Here is a 23,495-nt window from a genome sequence, read left to right on the forward strand (position 1 = left end):
CTGGGGTCTTTCATTCTGCTCAGTGCTAAATAACATTTGCTTCAGGCATTGGCCAACCTCACTGTCAACTGATTGGGAAGGAAAAGTTTCAAGAGATGCCAAGGCTGGTCCAAAATCAGCAGAGCTGGATATTAAATCCAGTATATTTAATTAGCAGAGCTGGATATTAAATCTAAGTCTCCTCCATGCAATGGCTCTTGATAAAAATGGTGTTCTCAGCTCTCTCCAGCACTGAGTTATCTATCTTCCAACCATCTGGCTTCTCCACTATTATTTGCAAAGAAGACCTCAACCCCACCATCCCTCTGGCACTCACTTCTGGTAAAAGCCAGGGGTCATTTTGAACCAAGAGTTGGCAAAGCTCATTAGAGTTGAGGTGGTCAACACCATGAGTTCTCAGCACACTCAGGTTGTGGTCAGTCTTCAAGCTGTGGCCGTTCCTACAGTCCTTCCTGCAAAGAAGCAGAGACGGTGTTATGGGCTAAATTTGATCTCACCCAAAATCCTCTATTAGAGCTCCAACTTCTGGATCCTTAGGACGTGAAACTGCTTTTGGAGATAGGGTCATGAGAGGGATAATTAAGTTAAAATAAGGTCATTAGAGTAGTTCCAATCCAACATGACTGATGTCCTTTAACAAAAAGGAGACTAGAGCAAAGATCCATATAGAGGAAAAGCTTATGAGAACCCCAGGAAGAAGGTGGCCATCTGAAAGCCAAGGAAAGCAATCTCAGAAGAAACCAACCTGCCCAACACCTCATCTCAAAATTCCATCCTCCAGAACTGTGAGAAATAAATTGTTGTTGTTCAAGCCTCCTGGTCTGTCGGGTATTACAGCAGACATTTGTAATCCCAACACTCAGAAGCTGAGGCAGTGGGATCACAAGTTCTAGACTAGCTGGACAACATCACAAGCCCCTGTGAAGGAGGGGGAGGCAGGAAAGGGAAGAAGTGTAAGAGAGGAAGGGAGGAGAAGGAGGACAGAAGAAAGGTCAGGCCACCCAATCTATGATACTTACGGCAGACTTACAGAACTGGTAAAATCATTCCTCATGGCAAGTTTTCAGAAACACTTCCTGACCCTACTTATAAGCAGCAGAGAAAAAGCAGCTATGCATGGAAACATGACTGGGAAGAGACGGCACTGGGCAGAGTATGGAGCCCAGACAACCCTTCTCAGCAAGTATGCAATGAGAACATCAGGGCCATCATGCAAAACGCCTCATAGCAGACTGGCCACTCAGTGAGCACTTACACATGTATTAAAAACCTGAGTAAGGCAGAAAGACAATTGTCACATGTACTCACTCATAGGTGGTTTTTAGACATAAAGCAACGAAAACCAGCCTACAAACCACAAGCCCAGAGAACCTAGACAACAATGAGGACACTAAGAGAGACAGACATAGACCTACTATACACGGAAGTTTAAAAAGTTAAGATCTCCTGAGTAAACTGGGAGCATGGGGACCTTGAGGGAGGGTTGAAGGGGAGGGGAGAGGATGAGAGTGGAGCAGAGAAAAATGTAGAGCTCAATAAAAATCAATTTAAAAAAAAAACCTGAGTAAGGGTAGGGCATGATAGCACACACCTTTAATCCCAATACTCATGAGGCAGAGGCAGGCAGATTTCTGTGAGTCGAGGCCAGCCTGGGCTACATAGTGAGCTCCAGGATAGTCAGGGAGAGACCCTGTCTCTCACACACACACATAAGAAAAACAAACAAACAAAAGAAAAGAAAAAACTGAGCAGGGGGTAGAGTGATGGCTCAGTAGTTAAGAACACTACACTGCTCATTCAGAGGTCCTGCAGTCAATTCCCAGCACCCATGGCTGGTGTCTCACCGACACTCTCTTCTGGCCTTCGAAGGCACCTGCATTTATGTACACAACTCCCTCCACTCTACCCCCACACAGACACATAATTAATAATAAAAGTAAATTTTTTTTTAATGCTAAGCAGAGTGACTCATGCTTTCAGGTATGTGTACACGTAGACACATACCCCTGGGTCCAGTCCTCTTGCAACTCCCCTCCTCCACACTTTCAACCCACAAGCATACTTATCAGGCACTGGTACTCCACCCTAAGAACTCAGGGACAAATCTTCAAATAACTGTCTTGGTCATCTGAAAAGGCAGGCAAAGCAGCATCTCCTATGCCTTATTTTACGTCTGTAATGAACATCTTGAGAGACTGCCAACATGCTGATCCATCCCCAAACCCTTTTCTCCTACTAGCTCCCCTGAAGATCAAAAACCACAAAGTCATCCTTGTCTCCTGTCCCCCACCTGGTGAATGCAATAAAAAAGAACTCAAATATGGAGCGCGAAGTCCGAGGTCAGCTGTAGTAAGAAAATAGTGGCCCGAAAGGAAAAGGGCACTGCAGAGTCTGGAGTGGGCAGAGAACTGAGGGGTAACCAGGAGAGGCCCCTGAAAGGTATAAAACAAACAAGCCAAATACTCAGAGGGTTAGGAAGAAGCTGACAAGAGAAGACAAGGGAAAGTAAATTGGTAATGCCAACGCCAAATATACCAAATAACTTCAATAATGACAACTAAAGCTTGCTGAGCATTTTCTATGCAACAGGGGCTGCCTGTCTCATGAGTTAACTCATTCAGTCCTCAGAGAGCCTGTGAGGTAATAATCTCAGCATCGTTGAGGGGACTTAGCCATAAAACCACTCGCCAAATACTAGCCAGCAAAGAGCAGAGCTGGGTTCAAACAAGGTGACTAGCTCTCGTCACCAGACACACTGCCTCTTGAGCACAGGTCTGAAGTCAATGACTGAAGTGTTGTGTCATTTTTTGCTTGTTTGTTTCAACAAATAAAGCTTGCCTGAAGATCAGAGTGCAGAGCTCAGCCGCAGGCCAGGGAGTGGTGGCACGCAACTTTAATCTCCCTTTAATCTCTGTAAGTTCAAGGCTACCCTGGGCCACACAAGGTCGAATCTCTCTAGAAGAGAAACAGAGCTCAACAAAGGGGGCCCCAGCACAAGGGAGGTGGAGACAGGAGTGCTACAGCTGGGTGGAGACAGGAATGTAAGGCAGGAAACTCACTGAAACTCCCAGAGATAGCCCTGCCACCAAAAAGACAAAAGTCACAAAAAAGTACAGTTAGTCACACTCACTTTCTATTTCCCATGGGAAAAAACGTTTGGGGTAGTTTAGGAAACTACCTAGTATAAAATCATGGGATTAGACAAAGGTGAAAAATGAGGAAGAACCTCAGTCACGTCGGCCAGTAAATATCACATGTCCAGATTTCTAGAACAAAATTTAAACCCAAATTTTGGGAATTTGCGTAAGAAGAGATCTTCCTTCCATGATTATCTTACCAATTAAGCACATTATAAAGGTTCACCAGGAGGGTACAGTGGTGCACGACTTCAATCCCAGAAGCAGGAAGATCTTCGTGAGTTGGAGGCCAGCCTCATGCCAGTCAGGCCAACATAGCGAGGCCATCTCCAGTTCATTCATTCACAGCCAGCACTTGTTACACACCCTCTTTCTCTGGGCTGGCAGCTCCTCTTTCGCCTTAGAGAGATCTCATTCCTGCCTGGCAGGTTATTTCTAAAGCTCCAATATCTCTATAGGCCCACCTTCTCAGATCTGCTCTGCTCCTGTGACTGGGTCACGGGATTTACCACCTAGCAGCCTCCAAACCAGCGCCTAAGGGTTCAACAGTCTGCCTTTTAGATAATAGCCGGGAAGCCCTCTCCAGCCTTCAGTCCCCAGCGGGAGCAGCAATCATTTCTCCACAGCCTCTCCTTCAACTTCCCCAAATTTCTCTCACACATATTCTTTGTGAAGTTCTAACCAAGATTAGGTTAGAAGGGCTGAGCCCTAGAGACCACGTTACCCTGGCCATACCCCTTAGGGTCAGGAGACAACTTAGCTTCTGGTAGCGGCGATATTTACCACTTCTAGACCTGGTCCACACAAACCTCCCACCAGACCCTCTACTGTTCAGACTTTCCTTCAACTTTTAGAACTTGACGCTTCAAACTGCCTCAAAAGTGTTGAGGGTACAGCTGTATTCGTCAAACTGGATCCCCGAATGACTGCAAGGCTACTAACCCAAGGTGACTATTAACCTGACCTCATCATCATAATAATTATAATAATGTCTTCTGTGTTACAGAAGGAAGCAGGAGGGTGAAAACACTAATTCTAGATAACTGGACTCGCTTCAGAGCAGGCATTCTCAGCATCCTCTGCTAACTCAGCATCCACACCATTACCCAATCAATCATCTTCCTAAAATGCAAACCCGATAGCTGCCTTCCAACAGGCCTGATCACCTTCAAGGCGAGGCCCAAATCCTTCAGTATAAACAAATTCCACTAATCACCAACTAAATGCAAATGCAAGTGGAGAGCCAGCCCAGACTAACAAGGGCAGCAGCAGTAAACAGTGTGATGTGGGAGAGTGAAGAGGAAGAACTCACCAAGGATATTATCTTCCGGTTGCTGGGTTGCTGCCCGAGACACTACAGAGCAAATCAGGAAGGGCATTCCAGAAAGGGCAACGCCACCAAATGAACCACAGCTGGGGGGTGGAGTGTGTAGGAAGGCACCCAGAAGGACTAGGAGATGGCAGGAATCAGTTCCCCAAGTGTTCTGGTAGAAGCTTCACCCCAGCCCCTGGCATCCATTTACCCAGAGTCTGCAATGTTCTGGTGGAAGTTCCACCCCAGGACCCCTCCCCCATCTCTCTCCAAACCCTGCCACAGCTCAGAAAGCTCGCCAAATGATGACCCTCCCCCAGAGATGGTCACAGGGTATGTAAATTGTCCCCCAGAAAACAGACAGACAGACAGACAGGGGGTTTTCAGTCTCTCTTTCCCGTCTCCGCTGGGGTGGGGGGGGGCTGGGCGGGGCTGGAAAATCATCTGGGAACGTTGTAGCCATTAAACCTGGGCCTTTTCTAATTCGGTTTGATTTGGTCTGATGTGGATTGCTGCATCAGCAGAGAGGCTCCACGGGTTGCAGAAACTTTTCACTAAGGACCTTGAAAATCTTGAGTTTCGGCTTCTCAGCAGGCAAACAGGAGTTGAATGGAGCTTTCCAAGCTTCCTTACAGCTCAAGCGAGCCTTGCTGCCTGCCCCTCAACTTCCCTCGGGAGCCATAATGCCATGCTCAGGTGTCCCTCCTGGTACCACATCCTATCAAAGCCACTCCATCACACAGGGCCAGCCACTAAGCAGGTGATCAGTGAACGCTCATTAGAGTGAGGGGCAGGCGAGGCTGTGGAACAGTCTCCTAGCTGTCTGCTCCAAACTCGGGACGGGGGTGGAGGCCCGGGAGCCGAGGGGCAGGGGCCTCCGCCCGTCGCCGGCGTCCTTACCCGGTCTTCGGGAACTTGCAGGAGCCGTAGATGAAGAACTTGCAGAGATGCAGTTGCGCGCAGAGCCCGGTGCAACTCGGCTTGGGGCCCTGGTGCGCGCGGCACAGACGCAGCGACGACACGGCCAGCACCACGCGCTCCGAGGCCGCCGCCGCCGCCCGGCCCGCGCCCGCCCGCGAGGCCACCACGAAGCGCCCGCGGTCCCGCAGCAGCCGCTCCAGCGCGTCGGCGCCCGGGCTCGTTCGCAAGCGGCGCCGCAGCTGGCCAAACTCCAAGGCACCGCCGGCTGCGCACAGCACCTGGGTCACCTCTGCCACCGCCACCGCGGCCTGAGCCATGGTCGTCGGATCGAGGCTAGCGCGGACGACGGCGGCGGCGGTCACGAGCCACGGCTCTGCGGGGTTGGAGACGCCGGGAGGAAACGAAACCGAAAGCGGGCCCCGGCGGGGAAAACAGGAGTCGCGGGGCCTTGCCACGCCCCCGGGCCGCAGCTGAGGAGCCGGCGCCCTCGCCTGAGGGCCCGCAGCTGGGGGACCGCGCGGCTCGACGGCCGCCCGCGCGCACCTCCCGCGCGCGCGCGCGCGCGCACTGAGCGACCCGGCGCGCCTTCGAGGGTCGCGCGGGCCGGAGACGCGGGTCCTCACGGGGCCGGATCCGCGTCCGGGGGCAAAGGGGCGGCTTCCTTCGAGGCAGCGCTCTGCGGGGCGAGACGCGCCCTTAGCTAGGCCGGGCTTCAGTCAGCGACCCTCGGCCTCGAGCGGCTGAGAGAAGTTTCCAGACGACTCCGGCCCGTTGCGGCCCGTTGGCGGCGGCGCGTTCGCGGGGCTCACAAGTCACCCAGGCAAACGCGGGCTTCGCAGGCGGACCACGGAAGCGGGACGACGGACCCGGTCCCACCTCACCCCGGAACAAATGGAAACAGTCGCTCGGAATTGAGAGACCGGCCCTCACGTTCCTGGGGCGTCTGCCCTTATGGCGAATTCCGTATTTCCCACAAGAAAGGGTAGGTATGTCCGTGAAAAGGGCAGGTCCCGCTTCCCTCGTCCCTTCTGAATAAAGATTGTGCAGATAATTCAAGATTCTTCGCCGGAAAGGACTTTCCTGTATGTGGCCCTGCCAGTTAAACGTTCTTGGAGTAAGTAAATGGGAAATACCTGTTAAAATAAGGATGACCTTTGGCAGCCCCCGTTTCTTCCTCTAGGAATCTTCCCCGAAATAAAAACATCAGTAAATCGCGTTCATAAGATAGGACAGAGTACTGAGGACAATATAACTGTTTTCAGACCATACAGCTTTAACAAGCATGTATTAAATTCTGTCTTTGACCTAGAAGGTCATACATATGTTGTGAGAAAAGATCCCCATATCCCAGGGGCCTGGAGAGATGGTTCAGGAGTTAAGAGCACTTGCTGCTCTTGTAGAGGACCCTGACTCTGGTCCCAGCACCCACATGGCAGCTCGCAACTGACAACTGCCTGTAACTGTAGTTCTGGCGGGGATCCGACACCCTCTTCTGCACCCTTCGGACACCAGGCACACACGACATGCATACAGGCAAAACATTCATACACCTGAAAAAAAAATTAACCAGCTGTGAAGAGGCGCACCTTTAATCCCAGCACTTGGGAGGCCGAGGCAGGTGATCTCAAGTTCAAGGCCAGCCCACGTTTGAGAGTGTACCTGTAGGGTGTTTTTGAATGAACTTGGTTCAACACTTTGGTTACAGCGGAGTGTAGGAGGAGAGTGGGAAAAGTAGAGTTGAAGGAGGTGAGTACTTATAAACGTAACTTAAAATGAATATAAAATTCTAGTATGCCAGGCAGTGAAGGGGCACGCCTTCAATCCCAGCACTCAGTGCCGTCTCAGGAATTCAAGTATTGTAGACAGACCCAGCGCAGCCCTGAGAACCTCACAGAGATCATCAAGACCTGAAAAGCCTTGCAAGCTATCTCCTGAGGCACTAATGCTGATCTAAGCTCCTCTGGAGGCTAGCCTGGTCTACAGAGTGAGTTCCAGGACAGCATCTACAGTCACAGAGAAACCCTGTCTTGAAAAAGTAACAACAAACAAACAAAAAAAAACCCTAAGTATAAAATACTACAAAAAATGGTGAACTGGGGGTATAGCCCCTGAGTTCAATATTCAGGAAGGTCAGGGAGTATTACTACAAAAATGTAAGAATGAAAGAAAATGGGGTTAGACCAATTGGCAAGCCCCAGGTTCCAGAGATCCTGTCTCAAAATAAGATGGGAACTGGAGCAATGGCTTAACAGAGAAAGGTGCTTGCTGTACAAACCTACAAAACACATGCATCATATATACATACACACCATAAACTAAAATAATAAGGTGGATAGCTCCTAAGGAATGACACCGAGACTTGACCTCTGGCCTCCCACCCCTACACATGCATGCACATACCATAATTAATAAAAAGGGCATGCTGGGGCTGTAACTCATTGGTAGGCTATATAAATCTTGCAACATTAGGCTCAATGCCCCCCCCCAATAAAGTAAAAAGGATAAAGAAGACTAGATTGTAACAAGAACAAATGAAAATGGATTAGGGACTGGGGTGAAGGGCAATTTTTTTCTTGGACTAGTTTTTGATATGATATTTCAATTGTTAAATTTGTTTGGTTTTTCGAGATGGTTTTTCTGTGTAACAGCCCTAGCTGTCCTGGAACTAGCTCTTGTAGTCCAGGCTGGCCTCAAAACTCACAGAGATCTCTGCCTCTCGAGTACTAGAATTAAAGGCATATGCCGCTGCCACCACCCAGCTTGATTGTTAAATATTTTTATTTGGTTTAAACATTTAACTTTTTTTTTTTTGTCAAGATAGGGTTTCTCTGTGTAACAGCCTTGGCTGTCCTGGAACTCACCCTATAGATCAGGCTGCCTCTGCCTCCCAAGTGCTGGGATTAAAGATGTGTACCACCACCGCCCAGTGTTTACTTGCACTTTTGACATTACTTTGCAATAATGTCTTATTATTTTCAATGTGCATATCAAGCAATTGCTCTTTCATAAAAGTTTCCCCATTTTAATATCATGACTGGGAAAATGCAGTGAAGGTAAAAACAATGAGTCCTTCCATAGAAGCAGTAAAGAAGCTGGGAAATGCTGTTAGTTTTTCAGAACTCTGGAAATTAACTAGAAGCTTGCAGCAACTCCTCCAGAGTAAAAGCAGCCAAATCCCAGCAACCTTTGTAGCATTTCTCTGACTCCTATCTTTTCCCTTAAGCTCTTTGATACCTTTGAGAAATGACAACCATATTCCTAGTTTCTGTGCCAAGAGAGCAGGCAGGGCACTAAATTTTTCCCAGTCAAGTTTTGCATAGCCTTTGTACCCTCGGGGAAACTCTCAGACAGGATTCACATTATGTTAAACAGAAGATGCTGAAGACAAAGGGCAGATTAAGTCTACGTGCCCCACATTCGGCCCCAGCTGCCTCTGTAGGAGTTCTCCCTACTGATAACAGTTGAGGAAAGCAATAGACAGACTAACCAAAGAAATGAACAAGTAAAGGTTTTGAAAAGTGTCACACAGGCACACACATGCATAGGACCACACAGATGCTCAGAAAGTTCTACCTGACACTCAGGCTCTGTGCAAGCGGGAAGCAAAAGCTATACATACTTGGAAACTGCCTGACTGATGAAGGCATATGCCAAAATAGTCATAGAGCTCCTTGACAAAGGCTAAGATGCATACTGGCTCCTGGTGCCTAAGGTAATCTCCATCTAGTCAATAGCTGAGAGGTCAGGTAACCAAGTAGAGACTTTAGTCACACACAGTGCTGATGCACACTATACAAAATTAAATCATAAAAGTCGCTAGACAAACACAGCAACTAGTTCAACAAGCAACAATAACCCCAGAAAGAGAAGAAAATATGACTTTGGCAAGTAAATTGTGAAGAATATAAAGAAACAAAGTATGACCCATACAAAGGAAGTAAAAGCTAGTGATACAAACAGCTCTTAGGTACTAGAAATAGAAAGATGGCTCAGCAGTTAAAGCACTGACTACTCTTCCAGAAGGCTCAGGTTCAGTTCCCAGCACCCACATGGCATCTAATAACTCCAGTACCAGGGAATCAATGCCCTCTTCTGGCCTTGGGTACCAGGCTTGCACATAGTACACAGATGTACATACAGGCGAAACAACACACATAAAAGAAACAGCTCTGACAAAGCCAGATTTGGACTTTAAGCTTTCAGAGAAATGTTCAAAGAGTTCAAACTCTGTAAAAAGATGAATGCATGAGAATAGTGTCTTATCAAACAGAGAATATCAGTCAAGAAACAAATTATAGCCTGCAATAGACTTCAGGCAGGTCCAGCCTGCATCCCACAGTCCTTCCTGTGTCCCAGGAGAGCTGTGGATGTAGCCCAGTGCTTTGGTGAATAAGGCATGTTGCAGTGTCCAGAGGTTGCGCATCCCGGAGACTCTTTACTGTTGATCTTCTAGCAAAAGTTATGTGAAGTATGTAAGTATTGGTAACATACTGCGTGATCCCAACTCTATTACTGCTCAAGAACAAATGTTTGAACCACTAAGATGATTCCGTCTATAAAGGAACTTTTGCCAATAAAAGCTCAGTGCAGAGTTGAAAAAAAAAACCAGAAGAAACAAAATTTTAAAAAAGAACTGGATAGGGCTGGAGAGATGGCTCAGAGGTTAAGAGCATTGCCTGTTCTTCCAAAGGTCCATGTGAACCACATGGTGGCTCACAACCATCTGTAATGAGGTCTGGTGCCCTCTTCTGGCCTGCAGGCATACACACAGACAGAATATTGTATACATAATAAAATAAATAAGCATTTAAAAAAAAAGAACTGAATAACAGTTTTGTACAATAACTGAATGAATGGAGAAGTTCATTGATATTTAGCAGTAGATCTGAACAGCAAAGAAAGGATCAGAATACTGAAGACAGGTCAATTAATTTAAAAGGGACAAAAAATTTAAAGAATGAGAAAAAAATGAACAGCACCAGTTGTAGGAACATGTATAATGAGCACCCTAGAAGAAAGGGGGAAGAAGGCTATTTGAAGAAATGCCCAGAACCCTTTAAACTTGATAGAAGTCAATACATATCTAAAGTCTATGTGCTCAGGATAACTAGACTGTTGAAAGATAAAGAAAAACCTCAAAGTAGTAAAGGAGAGGCAACTGATTCACTGTGTGCAGGGAGGCCTCCACAGCTGATTTCTCATCAGAATCCATACATAGTCACAGATAATGGGATGGCATGTTCAGAGTGCCAAGAGAAGGGGGAAACAGTTCTATATTCAGTAAAACTATCTTTCAAACATCAAGGCATTATCAGATAAAATCTGACTGAGTGGGCTGGAGATGGCTCAGCAATTAAGAGCACTGGTTCCCAGCACTCACATGGCACAGCCACTTGTAACTGCAGCTTCAAGGGATCTGATAACCATACACACACACACACACACACACACACACACACACACACACATTAAAAATAAATCTTTTTAAAAAGGCTGACTTAGTTGCTACTATTCCTATACTAAAAGGAGTCTTTGAGTGAAAGGGCATTAAGCAATAACTTAGATTCTCAGGAAGAAATAAAAAGCACCAGCAAAGGTAGTTATGGATAAATGAAAAGTTTGTCCCTCCTCCTTTCATCTAACTATAGAGACAATAATCACAAATATTGCAAATTATAAATGCAGGGCTGGAAAGATGGCTCATGGATTAAGCTGCTCTTCCAGATGACCTGAGATTCAATTCCCAGCACCTACATGGTGGCTCATAATCATTTGTAACTTCAGCCCCAGGCATTCTGATGCCCTCTTCCTGCCTCCTCACTCATACATAAAATAAAGGCTAAAGGGCTTACAAATTATAACAATGTATATATCATGAAAGGAATGTTCTCTAGCTTTAATGGAATGAAATTAGAAATCAGCATCAGGTTTCACAAATGTGGACGTTTTACAGCATGCTCTTAAATAGTAAGTTAAAGGAGAACTAACAAAGGATGTGGCCCACAGATGTGAGCCTGTTCCACCCTGACTAAAGCTAGGAGAGTTTGAGCTTGTTTTTACTTTCAAAACTATTGACAACAGGTATGTCTACACAGGATATCCTGGCCTAGGGTGTGGTTACTTGGTGTTTTGACATTTACCTCGCCCATAGAGGTGGATCCCTTCCACCCCGACCAAAGGTCAGAGAATTCAAGCCCATTCCTGCTCCTTCATTTTAAAACAGGTAGTTTGACATAGGGAGTGGCTGCCTACAGGATACTTGATACTTTGTCTAAGGTATATTTGCTGCACATCCTGCCCAAAACATCAGAATGCTTAACTCAGGAAATAGTGACTCAGGAAATGTCTCAAGTATTGAAGCAAGTAACTGTTCTGGTTGTCCTTTGTGTCATATTAAATCAGTCTTTTGCCTTCCCCCCCCACACACACCTTTTTTGTATTGGGGTATATAAGCATATGGAAAATAAACAAGGCCGATTCCGTATTCACTGAGTTGCTCTCCTGGTACTATGTCTCTGTATTTCTTTTGTATCTGTCTATTCTGCCTAGCATTTCTAATCCACACGCTCTTACTCTGGAACATATGAACCCATCGAAGCTGGATTGTGACCACACAAAAGGAAGTTAGAAAATACTTTAAGATAATACGAAAAGGGTTGCAGAGACAGCTCAGACATTAAGAGTATTGCTGCTCTGGGACTGGAGGGATGGTTCAGTGGTTAAGAGCACTGACTGCCCTTCCAGAGGTCCTGAGTTCAATTCCCAGCAACCACAACCATCTGTAATAAGATCCGGTGTCATCATCTGGCCTGCAGGGACACATGCAGGCAGAACACTATATACATAATAAATATAAATCTTTAAAAAAAAGAAAAAAGCTGGGGAGTGGTGGCTCATACCTTTAATCCTAGCACTCAGGAGGCAGAGGCAGGCGGATCTGAGTTCAAGGCCAGCCTGGTCTACAAGAGCTAGCTCCAGGACAGGCTCCAAAGCTACAGAAAAACCCTGTCTCGAAAAACCAAAAAGAATATTATTGCTTTTCTAGAGGACCCAGGTTTAATTTTTAGCATCCACATAGTGGCTCACAACTATCAATGACTCCAGTTTCAAGGGATCCAATGCCTTCTGTTCTCTGAGGACACTGCATACACATGGTGAACAGACATACATGCAAGCAAAACACCCATACATACAAAATCATATTTATAAATACTTGAAAAAAATAAGAAAATAAAAAAACCTTGTGAGGTGTAACAAAAAACAATGTTTAGGGGAAATGAATAGCTGTCAATGTCTACACTGAAAAGATCTCAAATCAGTAGCCTAATATCCTACCTTAGAAACTAATAGCCAAAAAAGGAAATAATACAGAAATAATACAGAGTAGAAATACAATAAAGACTAGAAAAATAATATACTGAATCATTAAAACTTAGTTCTTTGAAATTAAAAAAACATTACCAAATCTTTACCTAGAATGACAAAAAAGACTAAAATTATTAGTAACAAAGAATAAAAGAATCACTCTTACTGAACTCACAGAAATAATAAATTATGTTTTATAGTAGTTATATTTTTTATTCTTTTAATTGTTGCTTTGACTGCTGACTGTGGACAGACAGCTCACTGGTGGGCTGCCTTCCACTTGCAAAGCACTGATGTGAGCTAACTCCTACAATCGCCCCTTTTCTTGTCTACCAGGGCAGTTATTGCCCTTCTTTAATTGCCCCAGGTCCAGGTTTCAGACATTGAGAGAGCCAGCTTTTGTATTCCTCACAGGCTGGTGAAATTATTCAAATTAGCCTATCCTAACTTCCCCTTCATCACCTGTGCTTAATGACATCGCTCACAATAAAGGCTCTTTCCCCTGCTCTCTGCCTCCTGCCTTACATTGGTATCTACCTGTGTGTTCCTGAATGGCACAATGTGCTTATTATAGAGCTCTCTCAATTTAAAAATGTCATTCATGACAGTCCTGTCTTGTCATACTAAGCAAAATGAATCCTGAGTAGTCTTTTCAAGATTTTAATTACATTATTTAGTGTGAATGTATAAGGGCACACACATGTCACGGCACATGTGGAGGTCAGAGGACAGCTTACAAGAGAGTAAGCTTACTCATTTAACCATGTGGGTCCTGTGGATTAAACTCAAGTCGTGAGTCTTGGCAGCAAGCACTCTTAACAAAGTGAGCTGTCTTTGTCTCCACGAGTAGTCATTTAACAGCTTAGGAAATATTTTTGGGTTGTTTTTAAATAATTTTTAAAATTATATAATTTTCCCCTCCCCCACTTTCTCTCAAATTCATGGCCTCTATTTGTGTGTGTGTGTGTGTGTGTGTGTGTGTGTGTGTGTGTATTTGCAATGGTACCAAAATTGGGTCAAGGGTATGTTTTTTATATATTCATATATTCCTAAATATATAAATACAGCCTGCTCTGTCTATATAGTGTCTATATATCATCTAATCCTAGCTAAAGTTCTAGTTGACTGCAATCACAGGGTTCTAAATGTGTCGGGACGAACTACCAAAGAGAGCCCTGTCAACTCAGATTAATTATAGACAATTTATTATAATTTTAGGGCTGACCGCTTTGCATTGGATAACTAATGGTAGGGGGTGCTCTTCCCTGGGGAAGACCATTTCTCCTGCTCACAAAATTTCTTAGTTGACTATAGTGACTATGCAAAGTTTTTTTTTTAATTCAAAGTTTTAAGATAGAACAAAAGAAAACCATAAAAAGTCCAAGTGGAAATGTCCAGTAGACACTTGGATCTGTGAGTCTAGCATTTAGAGAAGAGGTCAATACTATAATTTTGAAAATACAGATGACATATGAGTCCTTGGGACTGGATGAGGTCATCCCAGAAGAGAATACACATTGAGAAAAAAAAGAATTACAAGAAGCTGCCCCTTTAGTGGAGAAAGAAGAGACTGATAGAACTACGAAGGTTTAGGAGAAGCCAGTGGGATGAGAGAATAATGGAGAATATGGGGTCATGAGAGCCAACTATCTAAACGTTTTAACAAAGGATAATCAGATACATTGAATAATACCAAGAGATTAAAAGAGGATAGAAATATATATTACTACACGACAATCACCCATAAGCTTTGGAGCTAATACCAAGGATTCTTTTTTTTCTTCAGAGATCTGAATGCTCTTAACCACTGAGCCATCTCTCCAGCCCTGTGTGTTTGTTTTTTATAGCAGTTCTTGGTTCTGCTCTCAGCCATCGTTTACCAGAAATGGCTCACGAGGCTGGGCTAAAGAGATGGCTCAGCAGTTAAAAGCAGTTCCTGTTCTTCTGGAGGACCCAGGCTCCATTCCCACCTATAACTCCAGGTATGAACATGCTAGCCCGTGTGTATGTGTGCATGCATACACACACACAATTTAAAAATAGCCATAATAAAAACAAATCTAAAATAATGACTCATATTAGCACTTGAGCAAGTTTCTCAGTCCACTTTCCATAAGACATTGAGAGCCAAGGAGACTAAATTCTAGCACTCTATCTTTTTTCTGAGCTGGTACAGTTTAGGTTTTCTATGTATTGAGTTATAATCTACTCCACTAGACAAAAGCCACACCCATGGCACTTTTTGAAACAAGTCTTTCTTTACTTTGACCTTTATGTCCAAATACCCTTCAGATTCTACACCACTAGCTACTCTGATTTCAAATGTGAGGCTACATTTCACCAACAGGCCTTATGTATTGGCTAAGGCCTGAGGGGAAGGGGTACAGAGACAAGAGTAAAGTCCCCAACCCTTCTTGCTCTCTTTACCTACAAATGGGTAAAGTAGCTGCAGAGGGATAAGGGCAGCCCTCTAAAGAGCTTTGATGTGGGCCTTTGAAGCAAGGCTCACAGACTGTTACAGAGACAGGACTAAAAGGATCCAAGTGGCCGTCAGGTAGAACAAGAAGTATCTATTTTGTGCCCCATGTTTCATCATGGGAACATTAGTGACAGTTCCCATGATGAAGTGTCTCACCAGAGCTTCATACCAGGCATAAGAGCATATTATCCCCTTGACCCAGCTTTGGTACTATTGCAAAATACATTGTGTATTACCTTAGCTCTTCCAGAAGAAAACCTACCTGGTTTCTTCCTATTACCCAACCCAGAGCCTTCGTAGCACAGTACCCAATATTCAGTAAATATTTGAGGAAAGAATAAAGGCAACATGTCACTCATAGTATCACCACCTAGGTAAAGCTCAGAGGACTAACCCCTGGTATTTTCTCTGGAAATGAGCGAACTAGAATCTCTTCATCCAAATTTCACTTTGTTTAAGGGAAAGTGTTCATCCTAAGATGGACAGGCCTTGAATCTGTAAATTGTTCCATTCTTCAGTATTCACCACTACTATGACCAGGGGAATCAATACTGGCAGAATACTGGTAAGAAAAACATTTTTATATGGATTTATAAACTATACTAAGAATTGTCTGAGGGGTATGTGTGTAAGAGTGTATTGTGTATAGGTATCCTTAGAAGAGAACTTTGGACACAGGCATGAACAGAGGAAAGATGATTTGGAGATACACACAGAAGATGGCCATCTACAAACAAAGCAGATAGGTTGGGAATAGATATTCACCTCAAGGTTATCCAAGTCAACAGTCCTGCTATGATGGCTAATTTTTTTGTCAACTTGATGGGATTTAGAATCACCAGGGAGACAAACCTCTAGGCATGTCTGTGAGAGACTTTCCATATTAGGATAACTAATAATAAAGACCCACCCTATATGTGATCAGTATTGTCCTGTGGGCTGGGGTCCTAGACTGAATAAAAAGAAAGCAAGCTATGCAGCTCTGTGCTTCCTCACTGCAGGTGCAGTGTAACAAGTGCATCAAGATTCTGGTGATGATTTCCCCACCATGATTAACTGTAACCTCAAATGGTAAGCCAAAAGAAACCTTTCAAGTTGCTTGTCAGGTATTTTGTTGCAGCAACAAATGACTAATACATCTGTAGATACTTTGATCTTATATTTTTGATCTTCAAAACTGTTGCAAATAAATTTCTTTTGTGGAAACCATTACAATCCCCAGCCTGGACAAACTTATCCAAGCAGTGAACATCACATATCATCATTTATGCCACAGCAATGCTGAAGCATGCGTGGGCAGCCTGTTTATGGTGGTTCTCCAGCTGTTCCTATCCTGTGCAGTCCTAGATGCTTGGATTATTATCATACCAGTCTTCCTTTATGCTGTCTATCCAGTATTTTGGGGAGCCTTCCTCTTCTCCTTATCCCAATGCACTCCTCCAAGCAGTGCTATCTTTGGATCTCTCTAATGAGTGTACACCCCCCTCAAAAAAAAAAAAACCCCAACAGAATAGTCACATTCTCATGTTAGCCTCACATTGACAAGAGCCGAGAAAAAGCCAGTTTTTGGAGTGTCAACTCCTCCTGTTTACAGGTTAGAAAAAAAATACCTGTATCCTTTAACCCACACCCCCAGTGTTGCTGTGCTTTACTAAATGATTCAGATTTAGGAATTGCTGCACACTATTGAAGAATGTACATTGGGGTGAAGTCTCTGTATAAGAGCTGGTTTTCCAAAAAGGGGTCATCATGGGGATTTTTTTTTTAAAGTAGGGAGTTTGTACTCAATAGTTTGTTTGGCTCCATTGGTCATTTTCTCTTCTCTTGAAGCCTGTTCTGTGCTTTTAAGGACTGACATTCATGGTTGTAGATGGAAGTTTCTGTCCTGCTTGTTCCTGCAGCTGTTCAGTCCCAAAGAAACACACAGAGAGTCTTATATTAATTATAAACTGTTTGCTCTATTAGCTCAAACTTATTAACTAGCTCTTACAACTTAAATTTACCCATAATTCTTGTCTATGTTTAGCCATGTGCCTTGGTACCTTTTCTCAGTGAGGCATTCTCATCTTGCTTCCTCTGCGTCTGGATGGTGACTGACTCTCTACCTTTCCTCTTCCCAGAATTCTCTTAGTCTGGTCACCCTGCCTATATTTCCTGTCTGGCTACTGGCCAGTCAGCATTTTATAAAACTAATACGAGTGACAAATCTTTATAGTGTACAAGAGCATTATCCCACAGCACATGTTCCTCAAATGACCAGCTTCCAGAGAGTATGCCTGGAAAAGTACTAGGAGAGGTTTAGAGAGCCAGAAGGGGCAAGCTACTATAGGCATTCCCTGCGTGGCTACACTATACTTGAAGCTAAAGTCCTATGCACTCTGGTAATTCCTTCCTTCTCTAGCAGTAATGACCCCTCTTCTTTTACTACTAACCTCAGGATGCCTTAGCACCCCTTTTTGATAGAGCAAATAGTTATTTTATTAATTTGGTAACTACTCGATTTGAAAAGTGCCAAGTGCACCTTCAAGGAACCTCTACAGATGCTAGGCTGGAGAGAAATATCAGTAGAGGGTCCTAAAGTAGAAGCAAAAACAGGAAATGGAAAATTCTAAAAATCAGTTATTTTCCTTTGGTCTGTGAGGAATCATCATATTGAATAGAGAAATTAAACCGTTTCTCTCACTACTTTCAGTGCCTAAACATTGGGTTAATACTTGTTGGTATGCTTAGCTTTTTGTGTGGTGTCTGGGGAGCTTAAATGTTGAATAAAAGGACATAAAAAGTGTGGCCTTTCTCACTTCATCACTATGCTGTAGTAAAACCATTTCCAGGGCACAGAGGCATCATACTGATCTAGATGAAGATCTGATGTATGTTTAAGTGGCTACCACTCAGAGATAACTAGACACTGTTAACTGGTATGCTTCATTTAAGGAATTGAAGCAACTGCCAAAGGTTGGGTCAACTCAGGAGAAGATGTAAGGCAGACATCTGTACCCCAAATAAAACACAGCCCAATGAGGTGTTAGAGAAAGTTGATTCTGTAGTGATGTAAACATTTGCATATGTTTGAGACAAAGACACATGTCATAATCTTTAAATTCAAGTAGCTGAGAATGATCCTTCTGCTGGGCTTCATGCATGCTTGGCAAGTACTCTACCAAGTAAACTACATCCCCAGCCCTGTAGTAACAACTAATAAAGCAGTGGCAATTTTGCCCAGTTCTCATGGTTACTCTAATGTAACTAAGAAGAAGGTAACAAACTTGGAGGGAAATTATTTCTACATGCCAGCCAGGACATGTTTTATATGGATTATCTCAGGAAGAACAGACAGAATTGGGGAGGAGGGAAGAATTGTAGCTTCAACAGTGCTCCTACTGGGTGAAGATATGAGTCAACCATCTTGGGCCATAAGGTGGGAACCACATATTGATAGGTCAGCCAGATAGATGTAGGTCCTTGACTACATGAAGTAGCCAGACTTCCAGGCCTACAGGGTCTTATTTCCTGTGTTCTAAGCCACTCCTGTTTTGGATTTTCTCTGTCTGTAGCTGAATCTGAGGGTTTTGGTCATGGTGCTAAGAGCTTCCATGACAGCTGAAGTGAGAATGGTTGGTGGTAGCAACAATAGGTAATAAGGGAAGCTTGTCAAACTAACAAGGAATATGGTTTTTTTTTAAATATTTATTTATTTATTATGTATACAATATTCTGTCTGTGTGTATGCCTGCAGGCCAGAAGGGGCACCAGACCCCATTACAGATGGTTGTGAGCCACCATGTGGTTGCTGGGAATTGAACTCAGAACCTTTGGAAGAGTAGGCAATGCTCTTAACCTCTGAGCCATCTCTCCAGCCCCAAGGAATATGTTTGCTCTTCTGTTTATTCAGTGTATCTTTAGTAAGACTTAGTATCAAGTTCTACAAGAGGTACTGATGATAGTTCAAGGCCCTCGTCCTAAACTAGCTTAACAGGAAGGACGTAGATAAGCATAGAAAATCAAGCAAGCAGTGCAGCAGGGGAAACCAAAGTGAGCGAACTTCTCTGTAAAGCCTCAGAATGTTCTGCCCACCCATTCCAGCAGATGACCTGTGGAGGAGCAAGAGTGGGACTTCTCACGGGTTGTGCATAGGTATGAGCAGCATGTGTTGGAGCAACCAGTCCACTATTGCATAGAGCAGTGGTTCTCAACCTTCTTAATGCTTTGACCCTTCTCTTTAGTACAGTGCTTCATGTTGTGGTGACCACCAACCATAAATTTTCATTCCTATATCTTAACTGTAATTTTGCTACTGTTATGAACCATAAATATCTGATATATAGGATATCTGATATGCGACTCAAAGGGGTCACATAGGTTGAGAGCCACTACCATAGAGCGTGCTTGTCAGATTCCAAAATTGTTGTTACCTGGGTTTGAAAACAAAAACCAGTTTGTACGCATGTGTGTGTACCAAAGGCTCCAACCTTGGTGATATTTCCTTCTTCCCATCCTACCCACAGGTAACTAGCCACTATGCAGTCTTGGGTGCACTGCTTCAAATGCTGAAACAAACCTCAGGATTCTTAGTCCAGATCTCAGGGCCTTCCTATATTCCTATGGTCGGTTTTAGCTTTGACTGCCTGCCCCAATGGGACTCTTTTTTTTATTATTATTATTATTATTATTATTATTATTATTTTATTTTTATGGTTTATTTTGCAGCTGGATCTTCAGACAGTTGTGAGCTGCCATGTGGGTGCTTGGAATTGAACCTGGGTCCTCTGGAAGAGCAGTCAGTACTCTTAACCACTGAGCCATCTCTCCAGCCCCTCTAATGGGACTCTTGAACTCCTTAAGCAGCTAGCCTTTCTTTGTCCTTAGTATGTCTAGTTTTGCTCATGCTGCTCAGATAACCATATTAGATGACACCATGTCAGTTTTGGATTGAATCTAAGGGAAGTGGCTTTTTAAAGTTGTGGGCCCATATTTCTTTATGGTGTAGCAGCCAGGCTCTGAAGCCATTGGGCTGATCCGAAGTGCCCTGCACAAGGAATTGTGGAGCATGCACATAGCTCCTTGAAAACACAACTCCAAAAAATAAAGACAGGGGAGTTGTATCCTCAGATGCCACACAATGCCTTAAATCATGCATTGTTTATGCTAAACTTTCTAAATACAGATGTCCTTGAGCAATCAGCTGCGGACAGATTGTGGCATAATGGTACAAAAATCACATTTGCTAAAGCAAGGTGGAAGGACCCTTGCTCTGGAATATGGAAAGGACCCAATCCCATTCTAATATGGGGTCGAGGGCATGTCTGTGTTTTCTCACAGGATGAAAATCAAGCCAGATGGCTTCCAGAGCGACTGATTCAGTGCATTCAGCAGAAGGACAACGGACTTGAGGACAGCTTAGCTGACAATCGCCCAGCAGAAGAAATGGAATGATAAAAGCTCCAGGAGGAACTGGTAACCCAGCCCACAGAGAGCAGCCTGATCCGGACCTACAGCCACCAACTCGCATTGCTGCAGGGAGACTTCAGACAAAGAGACCCTGCTGAGATGAGCTGACTGCAGTGTCTGCAGCTGGCTGTGGCGTGAAACCTGTTGCTTTAGAACTAAGATACAAACTGATCATTTGAGTGTTCTTGGTTTAAGAGACACAGAACTCATTTTGAATAAAATATTAAACCTTAAGAACTAAGACCTAAGCTTTCCCCTCAGGGAAAGAAAGACTCAATAAAGAATGACAAAAACCCCTCTTCACTTAACAAGGGGGCAGACTAAGGGTTTAACAGCTGCATAGTGACTGAGAGTGGGATTTAATAACAGCAAATGGTATTATACTCTTAACGGCAATGACCTGATATTTACAGCTGCATATAAGGTGATGGGAAAAATCTGGTAATGACCAGTGGTGCTAAATACATCTGTAATGACCGAAAAGAACATGAAATTATGGTAAAGAAAAAATATGAAATTATGCAAAATTGGAGAGCTGGTTCTGACCAGCTAGATATAAAATTATGATATAAAAAATTGGAAGATCGGGACTGACCAATAATATGGAAAAATCATGATTGTGAATGGTTGCCACTGGAAATTGCTATACTGATACCAGTTTCTATTTTTTTTTATAGGCGCGCCTAACCTCTCACTGTATTTAGTTTTTGATATGTTATCCTGGACTTTCTCCAATACATTTTGTCCATCTGCAACAATAATCTGGCAGGATTTATCTTCTAAGCAATTTTAAAGTGATAAGAGAACTGCTAAGAAGTACCAAGGCCTCTACAAAATCTTTTCAAGGTGGAGACAAGTCAAGCCCAAAATCAAAAAGTCCAGGAATAGTCATACCTCTCTGAGCAAACAACCTGTAGTTCTGAATCCTCCTTGTGTCCAAGGGGTCTCCGGCGGTGCGAGCAGTTGTCAGGGTCCCTCAGCGTCCCGGGTTTCGGCACCAGTTGTCCCACGCTACCGTCTCGCCCGCAAGAACGACGCGGGACACTTAGGATTCTTCTGCAGTAAAGCTTTATGCGTCTTGAGAGGGAGAGCATAAGCTTACATGGCGGAGACCCAGAATGAGGGGAACCCAGCCATTATAAAGGAAACAGTCCTCGCTTCTGACGTGTCACTCTTGGATTGGTCCACTGCCCATTATCCCAGATGATGCCTCGGGAGTAGGCAGGGACGCAGCGGTAGAGAGTTACCAAGCACGTGCGCTGGGATTAAAGGCGTGTGCTACATCACCTTGAACTCACAGAGATCTGCCTGTCTCTGCTTCCCAGGCATAGGGGCCAAAGGCGTGTACTACCACGCCTTGAGGTCACAGAGGTCAATCTGCCTCTGCCGCCCAGGCATCAGGACTAAAGGCATGTACCCCCACACCTTGGGGTCACAGAGGTCAATCTGCCTCTGCCGCCCAGGCATCAGGACTAAAGGCATGTACCGCCACACCTTGGGGTCACAGAGGTCAATCTCTACCTTTGTTCCTTGAAGCAATGGAGAATGTGGTCCGGCCCTCCACAGTCAATGATGGGTTTGAAGCTTCTCCCCAAATGCCTAAGACAGGGGCTCACATATATGAATGCCTGTTCCAAAGACGGGAAAATTTGGGTAAATGAGGACGACTTTGCCTAAGCCAGGCATGATCCATCTGTCCTGTTGCAGAAGCACAGGAGTTATTAATAAGAGAGAGTGGATTGTGGGCCCATATTTCTTTATGGTGTAGCAGCCAGGCTCTGAAGCCATTGGGCTGATCCAAAGTGATCACATAGCCCTGCAGACAGCTGCCTCTGCCAGACAGGTAGATGCGGATGTGACAAAAGGCCATTCACCTGGTTACCTAGGAGACAGAATGCTGATGAATTTTCCTGCCCAGTTTATGTATTGGTATAAAAGATGTTTGGAGAATAAAAGCGGGAATCTTAAAGAGCTTCTTGGAGAAATCTTCAGGAGGAAGACACCTGAGATGCCCTTTTCCATAATAATGGTGTAAGTTGTGTCTGGTTATTCCTTGCGCCTCCTTACCAGTCCAGTTAGGGAAAATAGATATCTGTGTTGGAGCCACATGGGCTACAACATAAAGTGTACTATGAATATACATGTGCATATATGTTTATGTTGCATGTACACAGTGGTAGTGCTGAAGCCTGGGCCTTACACATGCCAGGCAAGTATTATATCTCTGATTTACACTCCCAGCTTAGACTGTTCTGATAGTTTAACCACCAGTGTCTTGTGTCAAGCACTGTCTTAATTGCACTATATGGGTTTTTTTTGTCTATTTAATACCTTCTATATTCTAAGAGAGATTGAGAGTATGTTACTAAAGAGGAAACTGAGGCCCAAGAATATATAACTTATCCAAGACCAGTTAGAAAGTAACAGAGCTAGTATTTAACTCTAGCAATAATCTGCGCTCTTAGCCCTGGAGTCTACAGTTAGAATGCAGTATTACAAGGTCAAATGATAGTCTCCAATACTAATCCTGATTGTTTTCACTTGACCCCAGTGTTCAGAGTATGCAAAGGCACAAGGCCTGGGAGGTTTGTGATAATTCAAAGTGCCCATTAAGTAAGAGCAGGTTTTCTGTTCTCAGACTCTCCACAGATCTGAAGGAACTTGGCCAGCCACATGCAGTCTCTTTTTCCTAGTAGAAGTTGGTCTGTATCAGTCCCTCAGGGGCTGTGCAGAGCAAAGGCCAAGGTTGGATTGATGCAAAAGGGATAACAGTAAAATTTTGCATATTTGCAATTGGCTAGGAAAACTCAAACTGGAGGTTCAAGTGTCTGGG

General features: G+C 44.2%; 1 protein-coding gene and 1 long non-coding RNA gene across 3 annotated transcripts in view; one reads left to right on the top strand and one right to left on the bottom strand.

Moving 5' to 3' along the window:
* The window catches only part of Parp12 (poly(ADP-ribose) polymerase family member 12), a 37,538-nt gene extending 31,851 nt beyond the window's left edge, over positions 1-5,687 (bottom strand). The window contains exons 1-2 of the mRNA XM_085683677.2: positions 5,350-5,687; positions 317-452 (exon numbers count right to left, since the gene is read on the bottom strand). Coding sequence (XP_085539803.2) covers positions 317-452; positions 5,350-5,687 — 474 coding nt within the window. The remainder of the gene's footprint in view (positions 1-316; positions 453-5,349) is intronic.
* Positions 5,688-5,925: 238 nt separating this feature from the next.
* LOC146889531 (uncharacterized) lies at positions 5,926-22,697 on the top strand. 2 transcript variants are annotated; one of them, XR_015736618.1, is made up of 3 exons: positions 5,926-6,352; positions 16,216-16,285; positions 19,922-22,697. It is a non-coding gene; the product is annotated as an uncharacterized LOC146889531 (long non-coding RNA). The 2 variants fall into 2 exon arrangements; XR_014999882.2 differs by having other exon boundaries at positions 5,940-15,779.
* Positions 22,698-23,495: the final 798 nt, after the last annotated feature.

Source organism: Myodes glareolus, chromosome 25 (assembly GCF_982192425.1).
Source record: "Myodes glareolus chromosome 25, mMyoGla1.1, whole genome shotgun sequence".
Lineage (NCBI taxonomy): Eukaryota > Metazoa > Chordata > Mammalia > Rodentia > Cricetidae > Myodes > Myodes glareolus.